General features: G+C 38.2%; 1 protein-coding gene across 1 annotated transcript in view; it reads left to right on the top strand.

Moving 5' to 3' along the window:
* The window catches only part of KDM3A (lysine demethylase 3A), a 51011-nt gene that overhangs the window by 3960 nt on the left and 23654 nt on the right, over positions 1-23397 (top strand). Inside the window, exons 3-10 of the mRNA XM_024242499.3 lie at positions 4363-4518; positions 5663-5773; positions 9656-9758; positions 10996-11120; positions 11357-11429; positions 11535-11623; positions 18585-18748; positions 20896-21407. Coding sequence (XP_024098267.2) covers positions 4363-4518; positions 5663-5773; positions 9656-9758; positions 10996-11120; positions 11357-11429; positions 11535-11623; positions 18585-18748; positions 20896-21407 — 1333 coding nt within the window. The remainder of the gene's footprint in view (positions 1-4362; positions 4519-5662; positions 5774-9655; positions 9759-10995; positions 11121-11356; positions 11430-11534; positions 11624-18584; positions 18749-20895; positions 21408-23397) is intronic.

Here is a 23397-nt window from a genome sequence, read left to right as displayed (position 1 = left end):
TCTACTTGAGGATGAAATGAGTTGCTTCCTAGCTGATTTTGTTCACATAATTATGCATGCTGGGAATGCCCTGCTTCCTTAACTTGTCCTTTTCTTCTTTGAAGCCTACCTTTTCCTTGAGTCTAATGCCCCTTCTTAGTCCTTACAGGTGTCCTTAGCAGGCAATTAGTCCTTGCCATCTGTATGTACCATTTCCTGCTATTGTCAGCAATTGGGTGCCTTGACCAATGCCTAGCCTTTCATTTTTGCACACCGTTGAAACTTTAATGTTAGTGCAATCTGCTGCCAGTCAAGCCATGTAAAATGAGAAAACTTCTAGCACGGTATAAAAACTGTTTACACCTTTTAATTGAAAGCTGGACCTTGGGATCTTAGACAAACATTTAGGCATAAGAAGACATAAGTGGAAGCACAAGGAATTAATTTCTTTGTGGAGTAGTGAATTAAGTGGTATCCTGCATTGTAGTGCAAGGCATAAAATAGACATGTAATTAAAAATTTGTCTAAAAACCGTATCATTCTGTGCTCCTACTTTTAAACTTGGAAACATTTTCCTTGGTGTTTCTGATGGCTTTTATAATCATATAGTCAGGTGAGATGAGAGTATGGTAAGAGTGGGAGATTTTGATATTAGTTTATTAGATATAATATTAATTCATATCAGAAAGATTTTCTGTTGGGGAAACATTGGCTTGAAAAATCTGAAATATCGAGCATTTGGTCAAGGTGTTTCATAGGTACTAATAAGGTACACATTTGCAAAATACCCATTAAAAGAAGAGCAGATTTCAAAATTATAGGTAGTGAATCATAATTGACTCTTTGGCCTTTGAAGCCACACAGCCTAAGTCACATCTCATTGTGGGCCAAAGGAGCATGGGTGAAATAACACAATTTAGAATAGAAACTAGTTGCATCTGTCAGCTTGCATGAGCTTGATCAAGTCACTTTAGTTCTTACTGAATTTAAATGTCTTTTTAGGCCAGGTGCAGTGGCTCACGTTTGTAATCCCAATAATTTGGTAGGCCAAGACGGGTGGATCATCTGGTCAGGAGATCAGGAGTTCAAGACCAGCCTGGCCAACATGGTGAAACCCAGTCTCTACTAAAAATACAAAAATTAGCCAGGTGTGGTGGCATACACCTGTAATCCCAGCTACTTGGCAGTCTGAGGCACGAGAATCACCTGTATCGGGGAGGCAGAGGATGCAGTGAGCTGAGATCGCGCCACTACACTCCAGCTTAGGCAACAGATTAAGATTCTGTCTCAAAAAATAAATGTCTTTTTGTAGAAATGTCCACAGAAGAGGCTTTTTTGGGGCATGTCATTAAATGTAAAACCTCAGACCTCAAGGCACAAATGAAAGATGCTTTGTTTTTTCTGGAAATGGGGTCTCACTCTGTCACTCAGGTTGAAGTGCAGTGGCGCAGTCATAACTCACTGCAGCCTCAACTTCCTTGGCTCAAGCAATCCTTCCACCTCAGTCTCCTGAATATCTAGGACCACAGGTGGGCACCACCACTCCTGGTTAATTTTTGTATTTTTTGTAGAGACAAGGTTTCCCCACGTTGCCTTGGCTGGTTTAGAACTCCCGGACTCAAGTGATCCTCCTGTCTTGGCCTCCCAAAGTGCTGGGATTACAGGTGTGAGTCACCATGCCTGACTGACATACATAGTTTTGATAGGAAACTTTTGAACAATATTGAAGCAAGCTCACAACTTGTTGGTTTTCTTATATATTTTTTAAAGTCATCTTTTTCCAAACCAAAATAATGTGATTTTTGGCTAATACAGTGTAATATTTGAAAGTCATAAACTTACATTGTTTTTAAGGAGCTAAACTTTTTTTTTTTTTTTCCCCAAATCACTCAAAAATTGGGATATGAAAAGGGGCCCTGTCTGACTCTTGGTTTAGGGTTATCTTAGGCTTTAGATAGTGATCTGGTAAGAACTGTGATATTGCTTAAGTTTTGGGAAACCACTTAAGATCTTAATCCTTCTTAATTCTGCACTTTTTTTTTTTTTTTTTGCTGAATAGATATTAAATAATCGTGTTGAAGACCCTCTTTCCCCTGCTCCTAACTTAATAAGTGATACCTTGATAAGATTTGAATTAACCATGGAGGTATTAAAACTACCTAGTTGTCTTGCCAGACACTTTACATACACTGTCTTTTAAAATATGACTAACTATGCAATGAGAGGTGTTACTTTTTTCATTTTGAAAAACATTGAGAGAACTTAGATTTTCTAAGTGAGGGTTCTTAACCTGAGGTGCAGGTTAGTTGGTTTCCTTTGTAATCATAAGTATTTTATTTTATATATGTAAAATCATTCTAAGAGAGATTCAGTGTAGCTGGGAATTCAAGATCTCTGAATCTGGATCTGGAATTTGTGTGTGCTCATTCCTCTTATACCACATTGCTGATAAATAAGAAAACTGCCTACCTAAAGCTTGGTTGGGTTTGAGGTTGATGTGAATATGGAGCAGAAAGACTAGCCAATTTAGGGGAGATGTCAGAGCATATGGATTCTGTGGCTAGGAAACAGAAAGGAAGATGGGCAGTCTCTGCCCACCTTTATGAAAGACCATTTGGTTGATTACAGTGATAGAAAACATATAACCAGGGAGAAACGTATGTGGGCCTTGCCATGTGGGTGTTCACATTTATTCTGATTTGGAAAGTATTCAGTAATAACTGCAAAGTTAAAAACCTAGAATACCAAGAAGATATGTAGTTTCCTAGGTAAAGTCGCCTGGGAAGTTAGGGATGCATGTTTTATTGGCTGAGAAGGGTAGGATCTTAGATTTCGTTTATTTTTATTCTGTAGACTGGAGAAGGTTTGGGATTGGGGCTAATGTGGGAATTTAGTGCCTTCTAAGCAGATGAGAGAAACAAGATAGGAACCCAATGCAGAGGGAAATTTATTCATTAATCTATTCTAACAAGTATTTGAGTGCCAATTAGGTTCCATATACCAGTGATATACAGTGGTAAGCAAAAGCAGAGACAGACTTTGACTTATTAGAATTTATTTGTCAATCAGTTAACCACAAATAAATGTTGCAAAGTGTGGATAAGAGCTAAGACGGAAAAGTACAAAACTTTGAGTACAATTAGTAAGGGGACCTCTCTTGGAAGAGAGAGGCACTTTGGTAAGGGAAGGTTTGTTTGAGGAAAGGATATATGAATTGTGTTCTGATAGATAAAGTTAACTAGTTAATAAACTGAAGGTTGAAAAGGGATGTATGAGTGATGTCTGTAAAATGATGAACAGATTTGATAGATGATAGATGTATTAACTAATTCCTGGAAACCAAAATGAGAGACCTCTTTAGTAAGGAGAGGAATTTTAAATCAAATAAAGTCAGTAATTTTTACACTGAATATTGAGGGAGTTTATTGTCATTCGTAGAATACAAAAAGCATTAAAGAGAACCTAGAATAAGTTAAGGGGTAGCATATTCGTAATAGCTTAAGGAAGCTGGAGTGTTTCAGTGCTTTTATATGACTTTGAGTTTTATGGTTTTGTAAACAATTCCTACTCATAGATCGCTCCCAGAAGCCCACTTTTAGACTGAATTTTTTAAATGTCTTTAAATATGTATACAAATTTTAAGAGTTGTAGCCTTAGGGTTAAAAGTATTACGCAGGTCAGAAGCAGAAAACATTACAATTACTTGGAAAACAATATTTCAAGGTAGTTTAACTTTCATGTAAGAGGCTAGAGGTAGTTCTGAAAAACTCTGGTCATTTTGTTAATCACTTGTTTCTGTGTCATCAAACAAGTAGTTTTAGACTCCACATTCTGTGGTAAATTTCCTAGCTTATTCAACTGAAAGGGATATTGAAGATGTGCTATGTATTAGGCCTTGTGCTAAATTCTACTCATTCCAGAGGAATTCAAAAGCAGGTGGTGGATTGTGGTGATGGGGGTCGTCTTAAGCCCACTTATATTGTCAACAGAGAATTACAGTGCAGTTTTATTAAGTACATCTTTTGAGTTTCAAATTTTTGTCTTCCAATTCCAAAAGCTCAGATGTCTAATTAATGTATGTAAACGCCTGATAAGTAGGGGTTGTTTGGTTTCTGGGCTTCCCAGGGGTTTACTTTAGGGACAGAGACTGGCCCAAAAAGCCTTGACTTCTGCATCCCGAAGTGAGTTGGGAGCCAAAGCCTGGTTCATGTGTGATTATGTGTTGTGGGCTGTGACAGGAAGTGAGGGAGCTGGAAGGGGGAAAGCACATCCAAATAAAAGATTCAAATAGAATAATGAAGGTATAGTTCAACTGGGGCATTTGTAATGCTTATTTTAATAAATTGAATCTGCTTCCCCCACCCCCCAATTTTGTCTGTCTAGGTGTGTGTGGAATTTGATGGGGAATCTTGGAGGAAAAGAAGATGGATAGAAGTCTACAGCCTTCTAAGGAGAGCATTTTTAGTAGAACATAACTTGGTTTTAGCTGAACGAAAGTCACCTGAAATTTCTGAACGAATTGTACAGTGGCCTGCAATAGTGAGTAAAACTTGGGCTTATTGAACTCCCGAGAAGAGGGCATTTTATCCGTTGTGGGTAAAACAAGGAATATGTAAACGTAATGCCAGAAAGTCAGAAAAGCTTCCAGGATCTCCTGCCAGCCCTTTTAAGAACTCTGCACTTCTGAGCGAGTCCCTTGACTTTGTTGGACCTCATGTTCACTTGACAAATGGGGATGGAGGTAGTAGTGGGAATGTCTAGGTCAGAAGGCAGGAACTGGCAGTCATATGCAAACATATAGATCTGTTTGGTTTGGCCCTTGCAGTACTTTCAAAACATTTGAATTAATTGCCTACTTTAAAAAATGTGGAGAATACATCTAAAAATCTAGATTTCCATTGTCTCTTAAAAAATCTACAAGATAATGGCAACACTGGAGCCTTATGGCAGCAATAGGCTGGAGCCGAATAGTAGCTGTTGCCTTGCTCTCTGTAGGGTTTCCAGTCTTGATCTTATGATCTTTAAGGTTCCCTCTGGATTATTATATTTTTTGGCTTTAAAGATACTATAAGTTGGTATATGATTGTGTTATATCCACATTGCAAAGTGTGGTGCAATCAAAGAGAAGAGTGAGCGCTGTCTGGAGAGGGCACTTTAGTCTTTATAGCACTTGAGCTGGTGCTTCAAGGAGGGAAGGTTGGATCTGGATAGTTTGGAAAGGCCGGGAGAATGGTTGAAGGCTGATCAGATTGTGATATGATTTTGCCATGAGTGAAAAGAGCTGCTATGGAGATTCTTGAGAGATGAGGGTTGTGGTTAAAGTTTTATTTTGCTCTTTGTATTTTTTTTTCCAGCTGTTTAGAACTGGTTAAAAACACAGGCCTGTCTCCCCAGAAAAGTGTGCATACAAACAGTTTTTGCATAAATTTTTGGGACACCATGAATCTGTGGACCCAGTCTTGAATATTAATAACTCCCAAATGTCTATCTGGTTTAAATTATTGGGTTTGAATAAAAATTGTATTATCTATGGCTGCATAAATAGTTGTTATGAGATAACTTGCAGTAAATAAAAAAAATTAGTGGCTTTATCACTTTCTCTGTGTGTGGAAAATTGCCAGTTTCTATTTTCAGAATTATGCTGACAGCAGTTATGATGCTAAAGTGTTTTCTTTTGTTTTAGATGTACAAACCTCTGTTGGACAAAGCTGGTTTGGGATCCATAACTTCTATTCGCTTTCTGGGAGATCAACAAAGAGTATTTCTTTCTAAAGACCTTTTGAAGCCTATACAGGTAAAACATAGAAACAGTAGTAAACCTTAGAAACAGAAATACGAACTCCTTTAACATGAGAAGTAAAGTACAATTGAACCTTAAATAGTGTGGGTATTATGGATACCTACTCCTTGCACAGTAAAACATCTACATATAACTTTGATTCACTCCAAACTCTACTAATAGCTTTACTGTTGACCATAAGCCTTGATAAACAGTTGGTTAACATATATTTTGTATATGTATTATATACTGTATTCTTACAATAAAATTAGATAAAAGAAAATGTTATTAAAATCATAAGCAGAATACATTTAGTATTCATTAAGTGGAAGTAGATCATTATAAAGGTTTTTGTCCTTGTCTTCGTGTTGAGTAGGCTTTCGGTCTTGCAATCTCAGGGGTGACAGAGGTGGAAGGAAATCTGTTTATAAGGGGGCCTGCACAGTCCACACCTGTGTTGTTCAGTGGCCAACTGTATATTGATGTTGATTGCTCTAATTTAAATACCTAACAGGAAACCCATCCCATCAGCAGTTAGGTGTTAGACATCATTCCTCAATGTTAGCTTTTGGGTTAGTGCTGTCCATTTACGGTTGAAAGGACAAGGGTATTATAGTTGATGGTGTGTGTGTATGGAAACACTTAGGTGATATGAAAATAATATTTAAAAGTAGACCATTGTTTGTATGCATATATGTGCATGCATACATAGACACTCATGCATACATATATACAAGCAATCCTCATTATTTGTAGATTCTATGTTTGTGAATTTACCTACTTGCTAAAATGTATTTGTAACCCCAAGTCAATACTTGTGGTGGTTCATGGTCATTCACCAGTACTTGCAGAGCTGCAAATAATTTGAGTTTCATGATGCAGGTTCCCACCTCCTAGCTAAGGTTAAATAAGGTGATGTTCCACCTTGTTTCACTTATGCTGTAAACAAGTGTGCTTTTTGCAGTCTATTTCGTGCTGCATTTTAGTGCTTTTTTGTTTTTTTGGTGATTTCACTGTTTAAAATGGCCCCCAAAAGCAGTGCTGAAGTGCCATGATGTGTCTTAAGAACAAAATACATGTGTTAGATAAGCTTCGTTCGTCTGAGTTATAGTGCTCTTGGCTGTGAATTCAAGGTTAGTGCATAAGCAGTATATATTAAATAAGATGTCTTTCAACAGAAACATATAAAACAAGATTATGTGTCAATTGGTTGATGAAAATGTGACCAGAGGCTTGAAGGAACCTACACCTGTATTTCCCCTAGGAGCAGTGGTTCAGTATTTGTTAATAAAACGTTTTTTGCAACTTGATAAAACATAACTACTGCAAATGATGGGAATAGACTGCACGCACGCACACAAACACACACACGTTGTAATAATATTCATCTTTTAGATATCATTTATAAAAGCTGAATAATAGATATTAAAGCTGAATAATCTTCTTTACCGCCTTCTGTTTTGTGACTTCATACCTGACTTGTTTCTTTGGGGTATAGAACTATGAAACCTATTTGCTAAAAGTAGTTTGGGGTCAGTGGTTATCAGGTTGCCGAGCCTGTATTGGGAAGCCCAAAGCACTGGCTTTTCCTCTGCTTGAGTCTCATCCATACTTCCATATCTGGAAAGTGAGTGAAAACAGGATTCATAATCTGAACTTTATTTTATAATGTTTAAGTAATGGAACCAGAGGAAGATGCTTTCACTTAGTTAATTTCAGACACAAGTTTTCTTATGTTATACCCATCTTGATATTTTTCCTGCCTTAAAAGGAAGACTGACTTGCTTGCAGGGATCAAATAACATACAGGGAGGTTGTGGATATTTTGCTTTACTGAGTGATAAAAGGAATTTTTTATTCTTAGTGCTGTTTTCTGAATTTACATCTTTCCTGTATTTAAGGTTTTCAATTAAGGTAGAACCCTAGTTTTGTTTCTTGGGATTGAAAAAGAAACATTTAAATTAGTAAGTTTATATTTGTTCTCGGGAAGAGGGGCTGTGAGCCATCAGTGTGAATGTTGTCATTAATACAATATTAATATATAATTAACTGGGAGAACTATAATGTGTGGTCTTGACTTTTAGTGATGTTGAGTTTTCAAAGTTTAGTACTTCAGAGAATTATCTTGTAGATATGGGTGATCACAGTAGGCTGTACGAAATTCCACGTTGGGGGATGTGATTACCCCAGTAGGATACTTGCTCTAGATAATGCACAGAGCACCTGAAAATCATTTGGCATGTGCAAAAATTGGAGTTGAAAGTTAGAATCCGTCTTTAGATTGAATTTTACTCAGTTATCTGTGGGTGAGAAAAAGATAAGGTATCTGGACAACTATCCTGTACTTTCGTTAAGCCCTAAAGTCTCTTAGGCAGCCTAATATTTTTCTACTTTATTGAAGCCCTTTGCGGCTCTTTCCGTTGATACGTACTTTCATCTTGTAGTAGGAATTGGAGAGTATAATTAAATTTTTTGAAATTGCATAAACAATACATGCATGAGAAAAAAAACAAAAACTAACCCATTCTGGTAACTAATGTTGATCTCTTATGGAGACCCTAGGTTTGTCTAATGTTACTTGGCAAAAGAAATACATTTTTCCAGCACAGCTTCTCTAACAGACTAGTTATCCTTCCCAGTGGGAAAAATGGATGACCCATTCTTGGTCACTATCCATTTCACAGTGGCAGAAAAGCATAAAGCCCTAATATTGGAAGGGCTTCTGTGTTTGGCACTGTTTTTTCTTTGCCCTGCTAGAATTCGGTTTGGCAGGTTATTCTTATTGACAGTTTCTGTATTACATTTATCATAACTGGGTGTGCACAGAAAGCCAGAAGACTGTGGAATAGTGCCAAGAATTGAGCTGCTGCCAAGAATTGAATGTTTCAGAACTGGCTTACTCTGACGCCTTAGGCTATTCATTCAGATTTTCTGTTTGTCCCCCCACCTCCCTTTTTGTAAAAAAGAATGCATTTGTAATACTAGTTAGGTTAAATGAATCTGTGTGAAATAAGTTGTTAAAAACAGCAGTTTCTTACCGGGAAGGGAGCTGAAGCTTGGTCAGCTTTAAGGGGCCTTAGAAAATAGGGTTTTGGCCTAGGTAACCAGGCCGAGATGTGGTTCAAGATTTTCCCTAAAATTGCCATCATGGGTGCATGCTTGCTCATCCGCAGGGTGGCCACTGGGCACAGCCATGGGTTTACTAATGGGAATATGGAAAAAAGGGCTGCCCATTATCAGTGGACTTTGGTGGAAAGAGATATGTGTACCTCTGGAGTTAATCTTTACAATGTGTCAAAAGGTTTGGAGAACATTGATTAAGGAAACATTTTTCTGATTGATGAATAAACTAACTCTCAGTTATGGTCATCTACCCCTGCTAGTAGGTTACACAGTGTATTATATAGTACATGCAGTGTGTTATATAAAATAAAAAAAAAACCCAGACAGTAATTGCAATGAATTGACCATATACATCTGTCTCTTGTGTGTCATATCTGTGTTTTTTGTCCCTTGGATTTGGATTGTGATTTCCCCATCCCCAGTATTTAGGATACAGAGTGTTTTTTACTTGGATTGACCAGCTGTTTGTTTGCTTACTTTTTTCCCATTGCCAAAGTTAGTCATGTTTAAAATTATGCTTTGAGCTCCTCTTAATATTTCTCATGCTTCTAGCTTGGGATGACTTTACTTCAGTCTGCCTTATAGCTGTGATCATTTGATGGTCTAGGACTTTTTGAGCCATCTGGTTTACTGGAATTGGAATGATTTGGGCTATCACATGGTTTGTTGACACTACTTTAACCCATTTGATTAACCAATTGAAATAGCCCACTGGAATTTAAATAACTCTTCTTATTCACTACCCTTAACATGTAATGATCTTTCATTTTTCAGGATGTAAACAGTCTTCGACTTTCTCTTACGGATAATCAGATTGTCAGTAAAGAATTTCAAGCTTTGATTGTGAAGCATTTAGATGAAAGCCATCTTTTAAAAGGTATACGCATTATCTAGTGGTGATAGTTCACGAGTTGACCAATAATTAGCTTGTGAGAAACTAGGGTTTAGCCTCTCATTCATTTGCTCATTGAAATTTCTTTTTTCTTTTTTTTTTTTTTGAGACAGTCTTGTTCCTAGGCTGGAGTGCCAGTGGTGCTGTCTTGGCTTACTGCAACCTCTGCCTTACAAGTAGCTAGGACTACAGGCATGCACCACCACACCCGGCTAGTTTTTGTATTTTTAGTAGAGACAAGGTTTCACTATTTCACCATGTTGGCCAGGCTAGTGTCAAACTCCTGGCCTTAAGTGATCTGCCTGCCAAGTGTGAGCCATCATGCCCGGCCATTTCTTACTTTTTTTCTAAAATAAATTTTTAAGAATTTTAAAATTTAAAATTCAAAAAATGTCTGTGTTGCTAAAACCTCTGAAATTTGGAAAGTTCAGGGATTATATGAAACTAACAGTAAAGTAGGGCCAGGCACAGTGGCTCAAGCCTGTGATCCCAGCACTTTGGGACATCCAAAGTGGGAGGATTGCTTGAGCCTAGGATAGGAGTTCAAGACCAGCTTGGGCAACACAGGGAGACACCGATCTCTACAAAACATTTTTTAAAAATTTAGCCCGGTGTGGTGGCATATGCCTGTAATTCCAGCTACTCAGGAGACTGAGGCAGGAGGATCACTTGAACCCAAGAGGTCAAGGCTAGTGATCCCTGATTACACTGCTACACTCCAGCCTGGGTGAGAGCAAGACCCTGTCTCAAAAAAAAAAAAAAAAAAAAAAAGGTATTTTTAAAGCTCAGCTATATTTTGATGTGGAATTTGATATGTTTTGAATATCAGCCATATAAAATGGATAAGGCATTAATTTGATACTCCTTACCTTCCCATTTATGTTACTGAGTTTCTACAATCATACATTTTTTTCTGTGTTTTTTAGATTATCAGACATAGTATTTCTGTTGGGGTTCCTGAATTTGATTCCTCTAAAACTACACAGGACAGTGAGTGAGGTCTTGATGAATTGTCTAATACTACTTTGGTCCGATACAAAATAAAAAGTTTAAATTTTCTCCTAGCTTTTCTGAAATGTCAGTCATCTTATGTTTGTAGTGATTCTTTTAATGTTTACTTTTGCATTTTTTTAAAAAAAGACTTAGGAAAAGATTGTCCTGGATGATGTTGCTATTGGGAGATAATGCAAATTGCTCTAAGATTTTTTTTTTTTTTTTTAAGGTGACAAAAACTTAGTTGGTTCAGAAGTAAAAATTTATAGCTTGGACCCGTCTACTCAGTGGTTTTCAGCAACCGTTGTAAATGGAAACCCAGCATCAAAAACTCTTCAAGTCAACTGTGAGGAGGTAAAGACAACAATAACTTTTTGTAAGATAACTCGACAAAGCATGATAACTATACAAAGCATTTATGATTTTCTAGGCACTAAATACCTTTATTATTTTATAAGGTAGAAATAATTAGTTGTTTTAAAAAGAAATTATTCATAAGAAGCGCCTATTGTTAGGTTAATGAACCTGATTTTCAGTATGTTCTTGAGCATTTTTTATTTTCCTGTATCTTTGTTTCATTTATTTTTAAGATTCCAGCACTGAAAATTGTTGATCCATCACTGATTCATGTTGAAGTTGTACATGATAACCTTGTGACATGTGGTAAGATACGTTATTAAAATCTTTCTTCTCCTTCCTCCTTTCCTCCGTTCTTCTCACATTAAGAGAAACAGGGAAGCCAACTTAACCTATTTTTAAATATTTTAGGTAATTCTGCAAGAATTGGAGCTGTAAAACGCAAGTCTTCTGAGAATAATGGAACCCTGGTTTCCAAACAAGCAAAATCTTGCTCTGAGGTAACCTTTATTTATGTCACTTGTGTAAAGCTTTCCTTAACTCTAACATTGCATGGTTAGTTTTTATTTTTTATTATTTATTTAATTATTTTTATTTTTTTAGAGATAGGATCTCACTCCGTCACCCAGACTGGAGTGCAGTGGTGCAACCAGAGCTTACTGCAGCCTTGAACTCCTGCCTCCATAGTAGCTGGGACTGCAGGCATGTGCTATGCATGACACCTGACTAATTTTTGTGTTTTTTGTAGAGACAGGGTCTTGGTATGTTGACCAGACTGGTCTTGAATTCCTGGGCTCAAGCGATCCTCCCACCTCAGCTTCCCAAACTGCTGAGATTACAGTCATGAGTGAGCTACTGCCCCTGGCTGCATGGCAAATTTTTTTAGTGTTATATTGCTGTCTGCTCTTCTTTGCTAGTTCCAGATCTTGGCCATAATTTCTACACTGAAGCAGATGGAGATAATATAAGTTTATGGTTCACTATTTTATGTAAAAAAGTTTCATTTTTTGGTATTTGCTGGAGATTCTCAATAGATTTGACAATTTCACCATGTGGAAGTGTTCTTAAAGGTAAATTGAGTTGTGTGTGTCAATGCCTGGCATGAAAAGAGGGAAGGAGCCTTAGAATTCTGAGTAGTTTGGGTGTTGAAATAGGACCCTCACCTTCTCAATAATAAGGAATTTAATTGGTCATTTATGATTGGGTAAACAAATGTATTTCAAGGAAAGTGATTGGTTTGCCATTACTAATTTCTGTCCAGAAAAGTATAGGCTTTTGTGAATGCTACTGTGGGTTTAGGTACCAGATTTAATTCTATTCTGAAATAGTTACCATTTGAACCGAGACTGTTTCTATTTTAGGTGAATTAAATCATTAGGACCTATTCCAATACAAATAACTTTTTGGCACCTTAGGAATCCAAATGCCTGAATGTCACATGGATAGTTTCCTGTGTTATAATTATCAAAAACTCCTTTATAGTGCTCTGCCCCAGGCTGGAGTTTAAAATTTAAAAACTGACCAAGGCCAGGAGAAATGGCATGGGGAGTGGGCCGGGAAGCCAATGAATAAATCTAGGTTTCTTGATTAAGGGCAGACTGAACTACAGCATCGACTAAGAACCAAAGCTAGCACTGTGCCACACAAACACTTGAGTCTATGTAGCTAGGATGGTTAATTGGCTTTCTTGAATCTTTCCTGTATACAAGCAACAGGAACTTTGATACTTCACCAAAAGCTTTGTAAACCAGTGTCTGAAGTCTCTGTCCTCCTTTGAAGGATATAGGCTTTGACCTCTTGAGTGGAGGCTCAGGTTGTTTAGGAAAGAATGAAGAGTTAATTATGGAATGAAGGTTAATTAATACCTTCATTTTTGCCTTAAAGTTTACAAGGTAATTTCAAGTACATCCATCCAAGAAACCACAGTTACTGTATTAAGTACTCACTGTGTGGTGGATACTTGGTCCTGGAAATTGAAAGGTATCTGGAGTTCCTGTCTCAGATTCCATAGGATAGTGAGGGAGACAGACTTCCAGGGGGCTCCCACAAGTGCAGGGGAAGTGCTCTGGGCAGGAGCTCTGCAGGTGCCTCAAGAAGCAGCCTGGGCAGAGCCTCTCAGACAGGGAGGACATGTCTTGTTTGGTGAAGGGCAAATGTTTCATTGTGGCTGGGGCACAGGAGGCATGGAAAAAGAGAAGCAGGGTCAGAGATAGGAAGTTTGGGTTTTATGCTGCAGATGAAGAAGGGATGTCTGGGGTGTTCAGGGGTTTTAAGTTCAGGAGATTGACTTAAGCTCTGTAGATGATGGGTGAGGGAAGGACATGAGAATAGAAATGAGGGCACTGATTAGGTTAGTTGTATTGCACATCATAAATAGGCTTGAGGTGAGGCAGTAGCTAAGGGGGTGGAGAGCTATTTAGGAGACAGCAGTAGTTGGATTTGGTGGAAGACTAGGTGTTAGGACTGAAAGAAGCACAGGAATCTAGCTAATGAAGTAGCTAGAACAAATGGAATGTCTACCTCAAAGAACATGACAGTTCTAGCTTAGGAAGCCCAAGTGACATGGTTAGGCAATTATTTATGATACTATATAGTCTCCCAGTATAGAAAGGGGCTGAGCTGGTGAGGAATAGGGGTCCCTGGTCTAGAAGGGAACAGATAGTAAGGCTCTGGGTAATTAATGTGGCCAGGACTACACAGAGGATGTCAAGCTCAGAGACAATATTGTCAAGTAATCCATAGTATTAGAAGCTGAGAGATAAACAGGATATAATAATAATTTCTTTATGTCAGGTTTTAACATTAGAGAAATTGCTGGCAATCTAGAGTTAGAAGTAGTAAATATCAGTTTGGAGAAGTTGGTTGTATGTTGCCTGTCATGGGGAATGTGTCAGTGTAAATTGGGAGTATGATGAAAAGGAGAGCTGAGCTGTGAGACTTGCTGAGGAAGAAGGGTCGGGAATAGGAATGACGTATCCTGTTGGATGGTGGAGCGATCAATCTGGGGTGCAAGCAGAACTGAGGTCAGTGGGAACCTCCCTTGGGGGAAGGTGCCTTCAGAGTGTTGAGTGTGTCAGCAATGGGAAAGGTGTTTGAGCAAGTAAATTTCTAACCTTCAAGGAGGTACTTGTAAAATGTGGGCATATAGACATATATGATATGATCCTGTCTTCTTGACTCAAATTCTTACAAGGCCGGAAGCATTACTTTTTTATCTTTCTCAGCATGTTGCCCATACTATGTGTGCTATTGAGCTGATTGTTGGGCACATTAGAAGCTATTAAAAAAATAAGTCTGCACTTTAGCCTGGAGATAGTTTCTTAACTTCCGCATCTAAAATGATAAACTAAATTAAGTGTTTTAAAAATGTACATTGCAGCTCTTGAGCTCTATGCTAGTCATGTCATTCTAAAGGAAGTTGAAGGTGGATTTTTACCTGGGTTTCAGAAGTTTTTGAAAATATTTTTTTGATTATGAAGCTCATCTCATTTGAAAATTTTTGGTTAACCTGGAAAAGTATAGTAAAGAATAGAATCATCACTTGTAATCATACTTCTCAGAGACTCTCTGTTTACATTTTGAAATACTTCCTTTCTGTCTCTTTTCTCCCCCTTATTTATCACAGAGACCTGATTTTTTTTGTTAGTTTTTTAAAACTAAAAACCATACTCTTGTAGCCTCCTTGATTCCCTTGCAATGTATTATAATTATTATTCCATATCGGTAAATATCTTTCGTTCTGGGTGATTCTTGTAATCAGACGAGTTTTGGATACACTGGCCTGGCCTAGATTTCAAGAGGGCTGGAGAGATAAAGGGAGCAGTGGGGAAAGAAAGTTTTTGAAAATGTGTGAAAGGTGAGTACAGTAACGCACTCAGCACGATTCTTACTGTGTTTGCACTTCCCAGATGTGTTGGACTGGCACTTTTAGGGTGGTCTTTAGAAGACAGGCATTTGGGACTAGGTAGACTCTTGACTGTCTTGATGAATACTTTTGGTTAAGATAAACCTGTTTGCCAGTGATACCTGGCTCCTTGAAGGTCTTCTCTGCCTAGCAGACTATTCCTCAGAGTTACGACGTTGCCTGGTTAGTTGGGAAAGAGTCTGCTGAGGAATGTGAGCCGGCAGTGTCCTTTTTAGAATTCTATCATACACTCAATTATATTATCTCCGTCTGCTGGCAGGGAGGAACTATTGCCATGACTGGTATAGAAGACCTTCAGGGAAAACTCTTCAGGTAAGAAGAAACTTTGACCCTTTGTTGAGTCAGAGGCCAGTGCAGAGGTGCACTCGTGAATGTGGGTTTGGGAATTGGAGTCCTGTTCCTGTTGAGCTAAACCTTAGGAAAGTTGTGGAAGGAAATACTTGAGTTTCTTAAAGGAAAAACACGCTAAGTTGTGCTAATTCTAACACATGGTGGTGACAGAATTGAGAAAATTTTTGCAATGTTTTTCTGCTTTAAGACAGCTCATCTCTAACATTGATTTCAGTGCCAGGCACTATGGTAAAAGCACAGCCCTGTAAAATATACTTCATGGGAAGAAAGTGCTAGGAAGTGTTAGAGACTGAATTTCAAACCAAAGGCTAACACCAAAATCCAGTACTCTTCATCACTGTGCTGTTGCCACTGCTCTCCAAATCTTCTCCTTGGTGTGGTGAATCACCCTTGTAAAAATAGCAGAGTTCTTCTTTCTTCCCTCCTTCCCTCTGTTCCTCCATCCTTCCTTCCAACAAGTATTTATTGCATATTTAGTGTATGCTAGACTGATCTACAGTGGTGATCATCACTTCCTGTCACTTCAGGTAACTCATAAGACTTACTGATTTATAGCTATATAGAAATGTTACGTGCTAACAGCATTCACTCATTCGTATGTTCATTCCACCAGTCTTATTTATTGAGCATCCACTGTATGTTTGGTTTTATGAGGTTATAACAGTGGGCACAAGAGCAGGGCGTCTGCCCATAAAGAGTGTGTGTCCCATTTTGAGGAGATTGACAATAAATAAGTGAAAGGTACTTTCATGGTGTGATAAGGGCTATGTAAGGTATAAACAGAAAAATGATAAAGAGTAAGGGACGGCTTTTGGGATGCTACTTCAGAAAGAGTAATCAGAAATTTTGAGAGGGTGACATATTAACAGACTTGTGGGTGAACAGAGAGAACCAACCAGCCACTGAAAACGATGTAGCCAGAGAGATAACAAGTACAAAGGCCCAGGCAGGAAAGGGCTTAGAACACTAGGAGATGAGAAAGGAAGCAAGTGTAGTCGGAGTACTGTGAGCAAGGGGGTCAGTGAAAGAGATGGGGGGAGGAGGAGCAGGAGTGAGTAGGAGACTGGACCACATGGGATTCTTGTAGGCAGTGGACTGCCATGATCTTATTTGATTTATGTTTTACAGAGATTGCTCTGTGGTAGAAGAGATTTTGGGTAGGATGCAGAGGATTCAACAAGAATGGAAGGAAGGTTGGTTAGGAGATATGTAGCTTAGGGGAAAGATGGTAGTAGTAGTGACATGGAAAGAAATGGGTAGATTCAATACATACTTTGCAGATAGAGGCAAGATTTATTGGTTTATTGATTACATATGGGAAATTAGATAGAGGGTTTTTTTTAACTTGAGCGGCTTGATTTTATACAGAGTAAAAATTTATGCTTAGGTTTATAATCCAAATTTCTTAAGTATGTTGCTCTTGGGAGAGTAAGGAAAGGTATTAGTGCATCAATTCTAAACATATTCAGAATAAAGAAGGTGACCAATATGAGGAAAGATAATTGGTAAAATTGAGCCTTGAATAAGCATTTCAAAATGATTTGGCATTAAGCTTTGGGAGATTAACCTCAGATTAACAGGGAATTATAAACTATTATAAGCAAAAGGGACTTTATTTAACTAATTTCCTCATTTAAAGGATTAGGAAACTCAAAAAACACCCAAAACCAACCATAACACCTTCTGGAGAACATTAAGGTACTATTTAACCAAAATTGAGTTGACTGAAATAGTGTAATATATGATCAGATAATTTAGTGCCTAAAAATAGTTGAAACTATGCCAAAACTTTGCCAGCGATTAAATTCTTATTTTTCAGATATATCTGTTTAGTATGTGCTAGCTAGTCTTTTCAAGGCTGTCAAGTAAATTTCTGAGAAAAGCATTCGTGAGTAGAGTACATATAAATATATTCAAAATTGTCAGGTTTTAAAAACCTGCTGGCCAGGCACAGTGGCTCATGCCTGTAATCCCAGCACTTTAGGAGGCCAAGGCAGGCAGATCACTTGAGGCCAAGAGTTGGACACCAGCCTTAACGTAGCAAAATCCTGTCTTTACTAAAAATACGAAAAATTAGCCGGTCATGGTGGTGCATGCCTGTAATCCCAGCTACTCGGGAGGCTGAGCCATGAGAATTGCTAGAACCCTGGAGGCAGAGGTTGCAGTGAACCAAGATGGCGCCACTGCACTCTAGCCTGGGTGATAATAGCGAGACTGTCTCAAAAACAAAAAACAAAACAGAAAACCTATTAGTGGAAGTTGTAATCAAACTTTAGAAGTTAATAACTAGAAGATGAAGAAACTTTGGAGATTCTTCAAGTTTAGATTTGGTGGTAAGGCAAGATGATTGAGAAAGGTATATGACTTAAAAATTTAAGGTATATGACTTAAAAATTTAAGCACATGTGAGGAGCCTGGTGAAATGGGTGAATTGGTTTCACCTGGTTCAGCCTTAGACTAGTTGTCTTGAGTTTCTCCTTTCTTTTTTCATAGTGGGAAGTTTATTTTTGTGAATGGTATAAACTGTTAAGAAGTGGATTCAATACTTACATTTTTGTGAAGATAAAATTACCTGAAAAGGGAACGGGGACAGGTGTCCCAACTTTGCCCACAGGCCTGTCATAACTTGATACGTTTTGCAGCTTGGGATGACTTGTGACTTGATGAGCCACATAAGAGCAAGAACTGTCCTCAACTTTTATTGCATTGCAAAGGCTTATCTGGGTACCAAATAGGCATCACTGCCTACAAGAGTCCTATGTGGTCTAGTCTCCTGCCAAACTATGCAGTAAGTGTGTGGTGGGCACTCAAGTCATGCCACAGTGAATGCATGTGAAGCTGCCACCATTTAAAACTGTCACTTAAAAGTTCACCTCTGCGTTGCATTATTAAAGTAATTGCCACCTGACTGTTTTCCTGGCACAATGGTTCAGAGGTCTGAAAAAGATAAGCTTGTGATCCTTTGTAGGAAGACATAAGTTTTGTGAAAAGCTGGAGTGATTTATTTACAGTCTTAAAGCCCTTAATTGGATAGTTTATCACTTGTTTCACTTTCCTGTTTCTTTTTATTTGGCAATGGTATTATGCTTGTTTAGTATTAAGGAAATGATCTTAAGTTTGGTAGCATTTTATTATTTCCTAACTAGGGACTTCCTTTTAATATCTGTTGGTTTGGTATCTTCTAGGCCTCTCCCAGTATGTGTCCTGTGCAGTCTGTACCTACAACAGTTTTTAAGGAGATACTGCTTGGCTGTACTGCAGCAACTCCACCTAGTAAGGACCCAAGACAGCAAAGTACTCCCCAGGCTGCCAACTCTCCACCTAACCTTGGAGCAAGAATTCCTCAAGGGTGAGTAGTGATTTGTTAAAGATGTTTAATTATAATAATAAAAAATTATTTTAGTCATGGCTCATTGTTTTTATCCCTGGTTGTCCAGGGAGGTTTTTCATTAGAGTTTCCAAGAAAAGATGGATAGATGCTTTTGAAGGTGAAAAGTATAGAAGGCACACAGAGCAACATGGAAAATGGTATAGAAGTGAAAGGGGGCATGAGAAAAGAGACTGTCTTGATACAGTGAGAATGATCAATTGAAATAGTACAGACATTTGTAAAACAGGTGTCTTCTTTTAAGGAAAAGGGAACAGGTTGGTTGTACATGGAAGACTGAGGTCAGTGGGAGTGTGAAGAAGCAGTGAGACATGGTTACAGTGAGAGATTCTCCGTAGCCTCGACATGAGTTGACCCAAGTATAGTTGAGAAATGTGGCAGTAGAGCGGATTCTAAGAATAATAGAAATGAGGAAGCAATAGCTGTAGGTGGTAACTGTTACTAACTTGTAGAGGAAGAAAACGAGTACGAAATGTAAAGTTTCACTAGAAAGTTAAAGTTAGGTACAAGGTTGACAGAGCAAGTAGTTTTAAGGGAAGAATCTCTTCTGGGAAGTGGTGGTGGCCTGCGTAGGCAGGCAGTTGATACAGACTTAAGATATAGGTCAGAGAGACTGTGGTATAGGAAAGTAGGTTTGGAAGGTGGGAAAGTGGCTGAGCACACTGGTTCACTGGGAAAAAGTAGTTAGTCTGGGATAGAGCTTGGAGGATGGCCATGTGGCAGTCAGACAGGAGGAGGAGCAGTCTTCAAAATAGAAAGGGAGGGAACATTAGGAAGTTCGGTGATATCCAAGGAAAGATTTTTCATCTGAGTGTTTAAATGAAAAATTCTTCTCCAGGGTGAAGTCCTTTGGTAGAGGCAGGAACAAAAAGGTATAATAGAAAAAAAGGACTTTGCATTTTTCTGGAGAAAGAACTCTAGGATGCTAAGAAACAAAAGTTCTTCAAGGCTATCCCTAGTAAGATGTACAGGGAAAATACCAAATCGTTCTGTGAATAACCAAGTAATCAGTCAGCTATTCTATTTGCTGTGTGTCCTGATCACTGAACAAACAAGAATGAAATTATTCCCTGTTAGGGCTGGTTACATGTTGCTCATAGCAGAAAAGCGTTTTGTGCTGCTGCCAGTTTGTTAGTTTTTTTTTGGTTTTTGAGGTTTCTTAGAGACAGGATCTTGCTGTGTTGCCCAGGCAGGAGTGCAGTTGCAGTGGTACAGTCAAAGCTTACTGCAGCTTTGAACTCCTGGGCTCAATTGATCCTCTTGCCTCAGCCTCCCAAGTAGCTGGGACTACAGGCATGTGCCACCACACCAGGCTAATTTTTAATTTTTTTGTAGAGATGGGGGACTTGCTATTTTGCCCAGTCTGGTCATGAACTCCTGGCCTCAAGCAGTCCTCTCATCTTGGCCTCCCAGAATCGTGGAATTACAGGTGTGAGCCATTGTGCCTTGCCCATTGTTAGTTTTTAATTAGATTTTGTGTGAATATCTTTGAAGGGATTTCTAACATTTTTATATACATACGTATTTTATAATTTTTATCTTGACACATTGACCTTTACTAGAGGTTCAATTTTTGACTCTTGGCAAGTAGCAAGAATGGAGTTTTATCTTTGAAATTCAAACATAATCTTCATTATAGAAGAAAGAGTTTTAGCAGAGGTTTCTCTGAAATTTACAAAAAAAAAAAAAGGAGAAAGAAAACTTTCAGAATTGTCCCTACACAGACTTCTGGTTTTGATACTTATAAACCACAGAGCTGCTTATCTGCTGAGTATATTCTTTGGTTTCATACAATATTTTGTTTCGAGGGAAAGCTAAGGTTCTTTGTGCTGTGAGAAGTAGAACTAACGTAAGAAGTTAAACATTTCTGAGAACATGCAGGCATAATTTAGGGTTGTATTTTTCTGAGTGTTTATGATATTTTTGCAGAACCATTGACTGATGACTTTTAACTCTAGCTCACAGAAATCTACCCTAAATTCTGTAACATATAAGAAATTTTCTTTTTTCTTTCATACTCATTACCTTAGGGAACCAAACAGTTTGGGGAAGATAATGGAGAGATAAAAAGAGGCCTGGATGCTAGCTTTCTATATTATATTTTTCAGATGTCATAAACAGAGTTTACCAGAGGAAATTTCTTCCTGTCTAAATACAAAGTCTGAAGCTTTGAGAACAAAACCAGATGTCTGCAAAGTAGGGTTGCTCTCAAAGTCCTCTCAGATTGGAACTGGAGACTTGAAAATTCTGAGTGAGCCAAAAGGCAGCTGTACTCAGCCTAAGACAAACACTGATCAGGAAAACAGATTGGAGTCTGTTCCACAAGCATTGACTGGCCTTCCTAAGGAGTGCTTACCTACAAAGGCTTCTTCTAAGGCAGAATTGGAAATTGCCAATCCTCCGGAACTGCAGAAGCACCTAGAACATGCACCTTCCCCATCGGATGTTTCAAATGCACCAGAAGTGAAAGCAGGTGTCAATAGTGATAGCCCTAATAACTGTTCAGGGAAAAAGGTAGAACCTTCAGCTTTAGCTTGCCGATCACAGAATTTAAAGGAATCTTCAGTGAAAGTAGATAGTGAAAGCTGTTGTACAAGAAGCAACAATAAAATCCAGAATGGTGAGTGTTTCTCAATATCTTTATTGGTAGAAGGTAAGAAATGGTAGCTATATATATCTCTTTCTGGTCCTATGAGAAACTATGTGAAAATGACTTTGTAGAAATAGTTTATACAGTCAGAAAAGTTGAAAGAAGGTATAATTCCCAAATCTTAGAAACAATTACTGTTAATATTTTGGTGTACCTGGTTTCATGTATATAGAAATACAGATAAACTGTATTACACAAATGGGTTCATGCCAACAATTTTACCATGTGAATTAGTGTAGGTGTCCATTAGTATTTTAAAGCAAGGATTCCATTATGTTCATTTACCATAGGATTTAACTGGTTCCTATTAGGTGGGTAATTAGGTGGTTCCCAATTTTTAGGTTAAGAAAATTTTGAAACAAAATCTAAAGTAATCTGGTGGTTACTTTATTTCAGCTTGTCACTGATCTTTCTGTAACATCCAGGTTGGAGTAGAAGAGGTGATCTGTGATAGGTAGCTGAGATTTGAAATTTTAGAAAAGATGCAGAATTGTATCATTTCTGGAAAAAGGACTTGGGTTAAAGATGTTAAGGATAGGGCTGAAATACCAGGAAGAGTCTCTTTGCTTAAGGGGAGGTCCTGCTGCACCCACAATTTAAAACTACTCTTCTTATGGGGAAAATGGTACGTTGTACTTGATGCTACTTATATGAAGTTGGAGGATGCATTATAATGGTGGTAGTTATCAGAAGCTCTGTTACTAGAGTTAGAAGAACAAAATGTTTTCGGCATGTCAAAAGGTTTAGAGCTATTAGAATTTAAAGATGCCTTTTGATCACTGTTAGCTATGTGGGAAATTGGTATGGATTTTGTTAATGTTTTAGGCTGGGCATAGTAGCTAACACCTGTAATCCTAATACTTTGGGAGGCCACTGTGGGAGGATTGCTTCAGACCAGGAATTTGAGACCAGCCTGGGCAACATAGTGAGACCCCATCTCCACAAAAAATTTTTTTAAAAATCAGCCGGGCATGGTGGTGCACACCTGTTATTCCTAGCTACTGGGGAAGCTGAGGCAGGGGGGTTGCTTGACCTCAGGAGTTGGAGGCTGCAGTGAGTTATGATTGTACCACTGTACTCTAGCCTGGGCGACAGAGTGAGAGCTTGGCTCAAAAAACGAACAAACGAAAACAACATACGAAAACAATCTATTTATTTGGATCAGTAAAAATGAATATATCTACACTACCTTTTTAACTGCAGGCCTCTGTGAAATTAGAGGGCAAGATGGCTAGATTTGACTTGCAAATCTTTTTAGTATAGCATTGGAAGAATAGAAAGAACTTTCTTTGCCTAGCAATACTTCTAACCTAGCTTCTTCATTGAGGTTTAAGTTAATATAGCTGTTAATTTGCATAAAATTAATTGCATAAGATTATCCTGTTCTCAGAAATTATGTAACACTCAAAAGAAAGTACATATTCATAACCATATCTTTGTTCTATTTATTCTTTTTGAATCATCAGCTCTCACACACAGCTAGTTTTTGAAGCAAATTACTTTAATATTATGTGAAGAAACAGTAAAGATTCTAGTGCAATAAGCACATGATAGATACACAAGTGAGTTACGGAGTCCAGCTTTGTCTCATTTAATATATTATGCAGCTATTCCCCATCTAATGGATTTTAAAAGAAGTGAAAAACCTACTTACATCCTGGACTAGAACATCCTGCTATCTACTGTGACTTTTTTATTTGGTTGAGGTGTGAGAGTGTGATCAGAAGCCTACGGGACTTCTGAGCTGTGTCCACTAGTACTGCATGTTAGTACAGAAGGCTTGGAAAACTTTTCTGCTCCTTTTTCCACTTTGGGTCTAGAAAACAAAAGCAAACTGGAGTCAAACAGCTGCCTTTTTTTCTGTTCAGATAGATACGTGGCTCCTCAGAAGTGGGCATTGCATTTTTCTCTTGACTTGGCTTTGAATTCAGAAAATCACTGATGGTAGCACCTGTTGCTC

The sequence above is a fragment of the Pongo abelii genome, chromosome 12, assembly GCF_028885655.2.
Source record: "Pongo abelii isolate AG06213 chromosome 12, NHGRI_mPonAbe1-v2.0_pri, whole genome shotgun sequence".
Taxonomy (NCBI): Eukaryota; Metazoa; Chordata; class Mammalia; order Primates; family Hominidae; genus Pongo; species Pongo abelii.
This window is presented reverse-complemented; position numbering and strand designations above follow the sequence as displayed.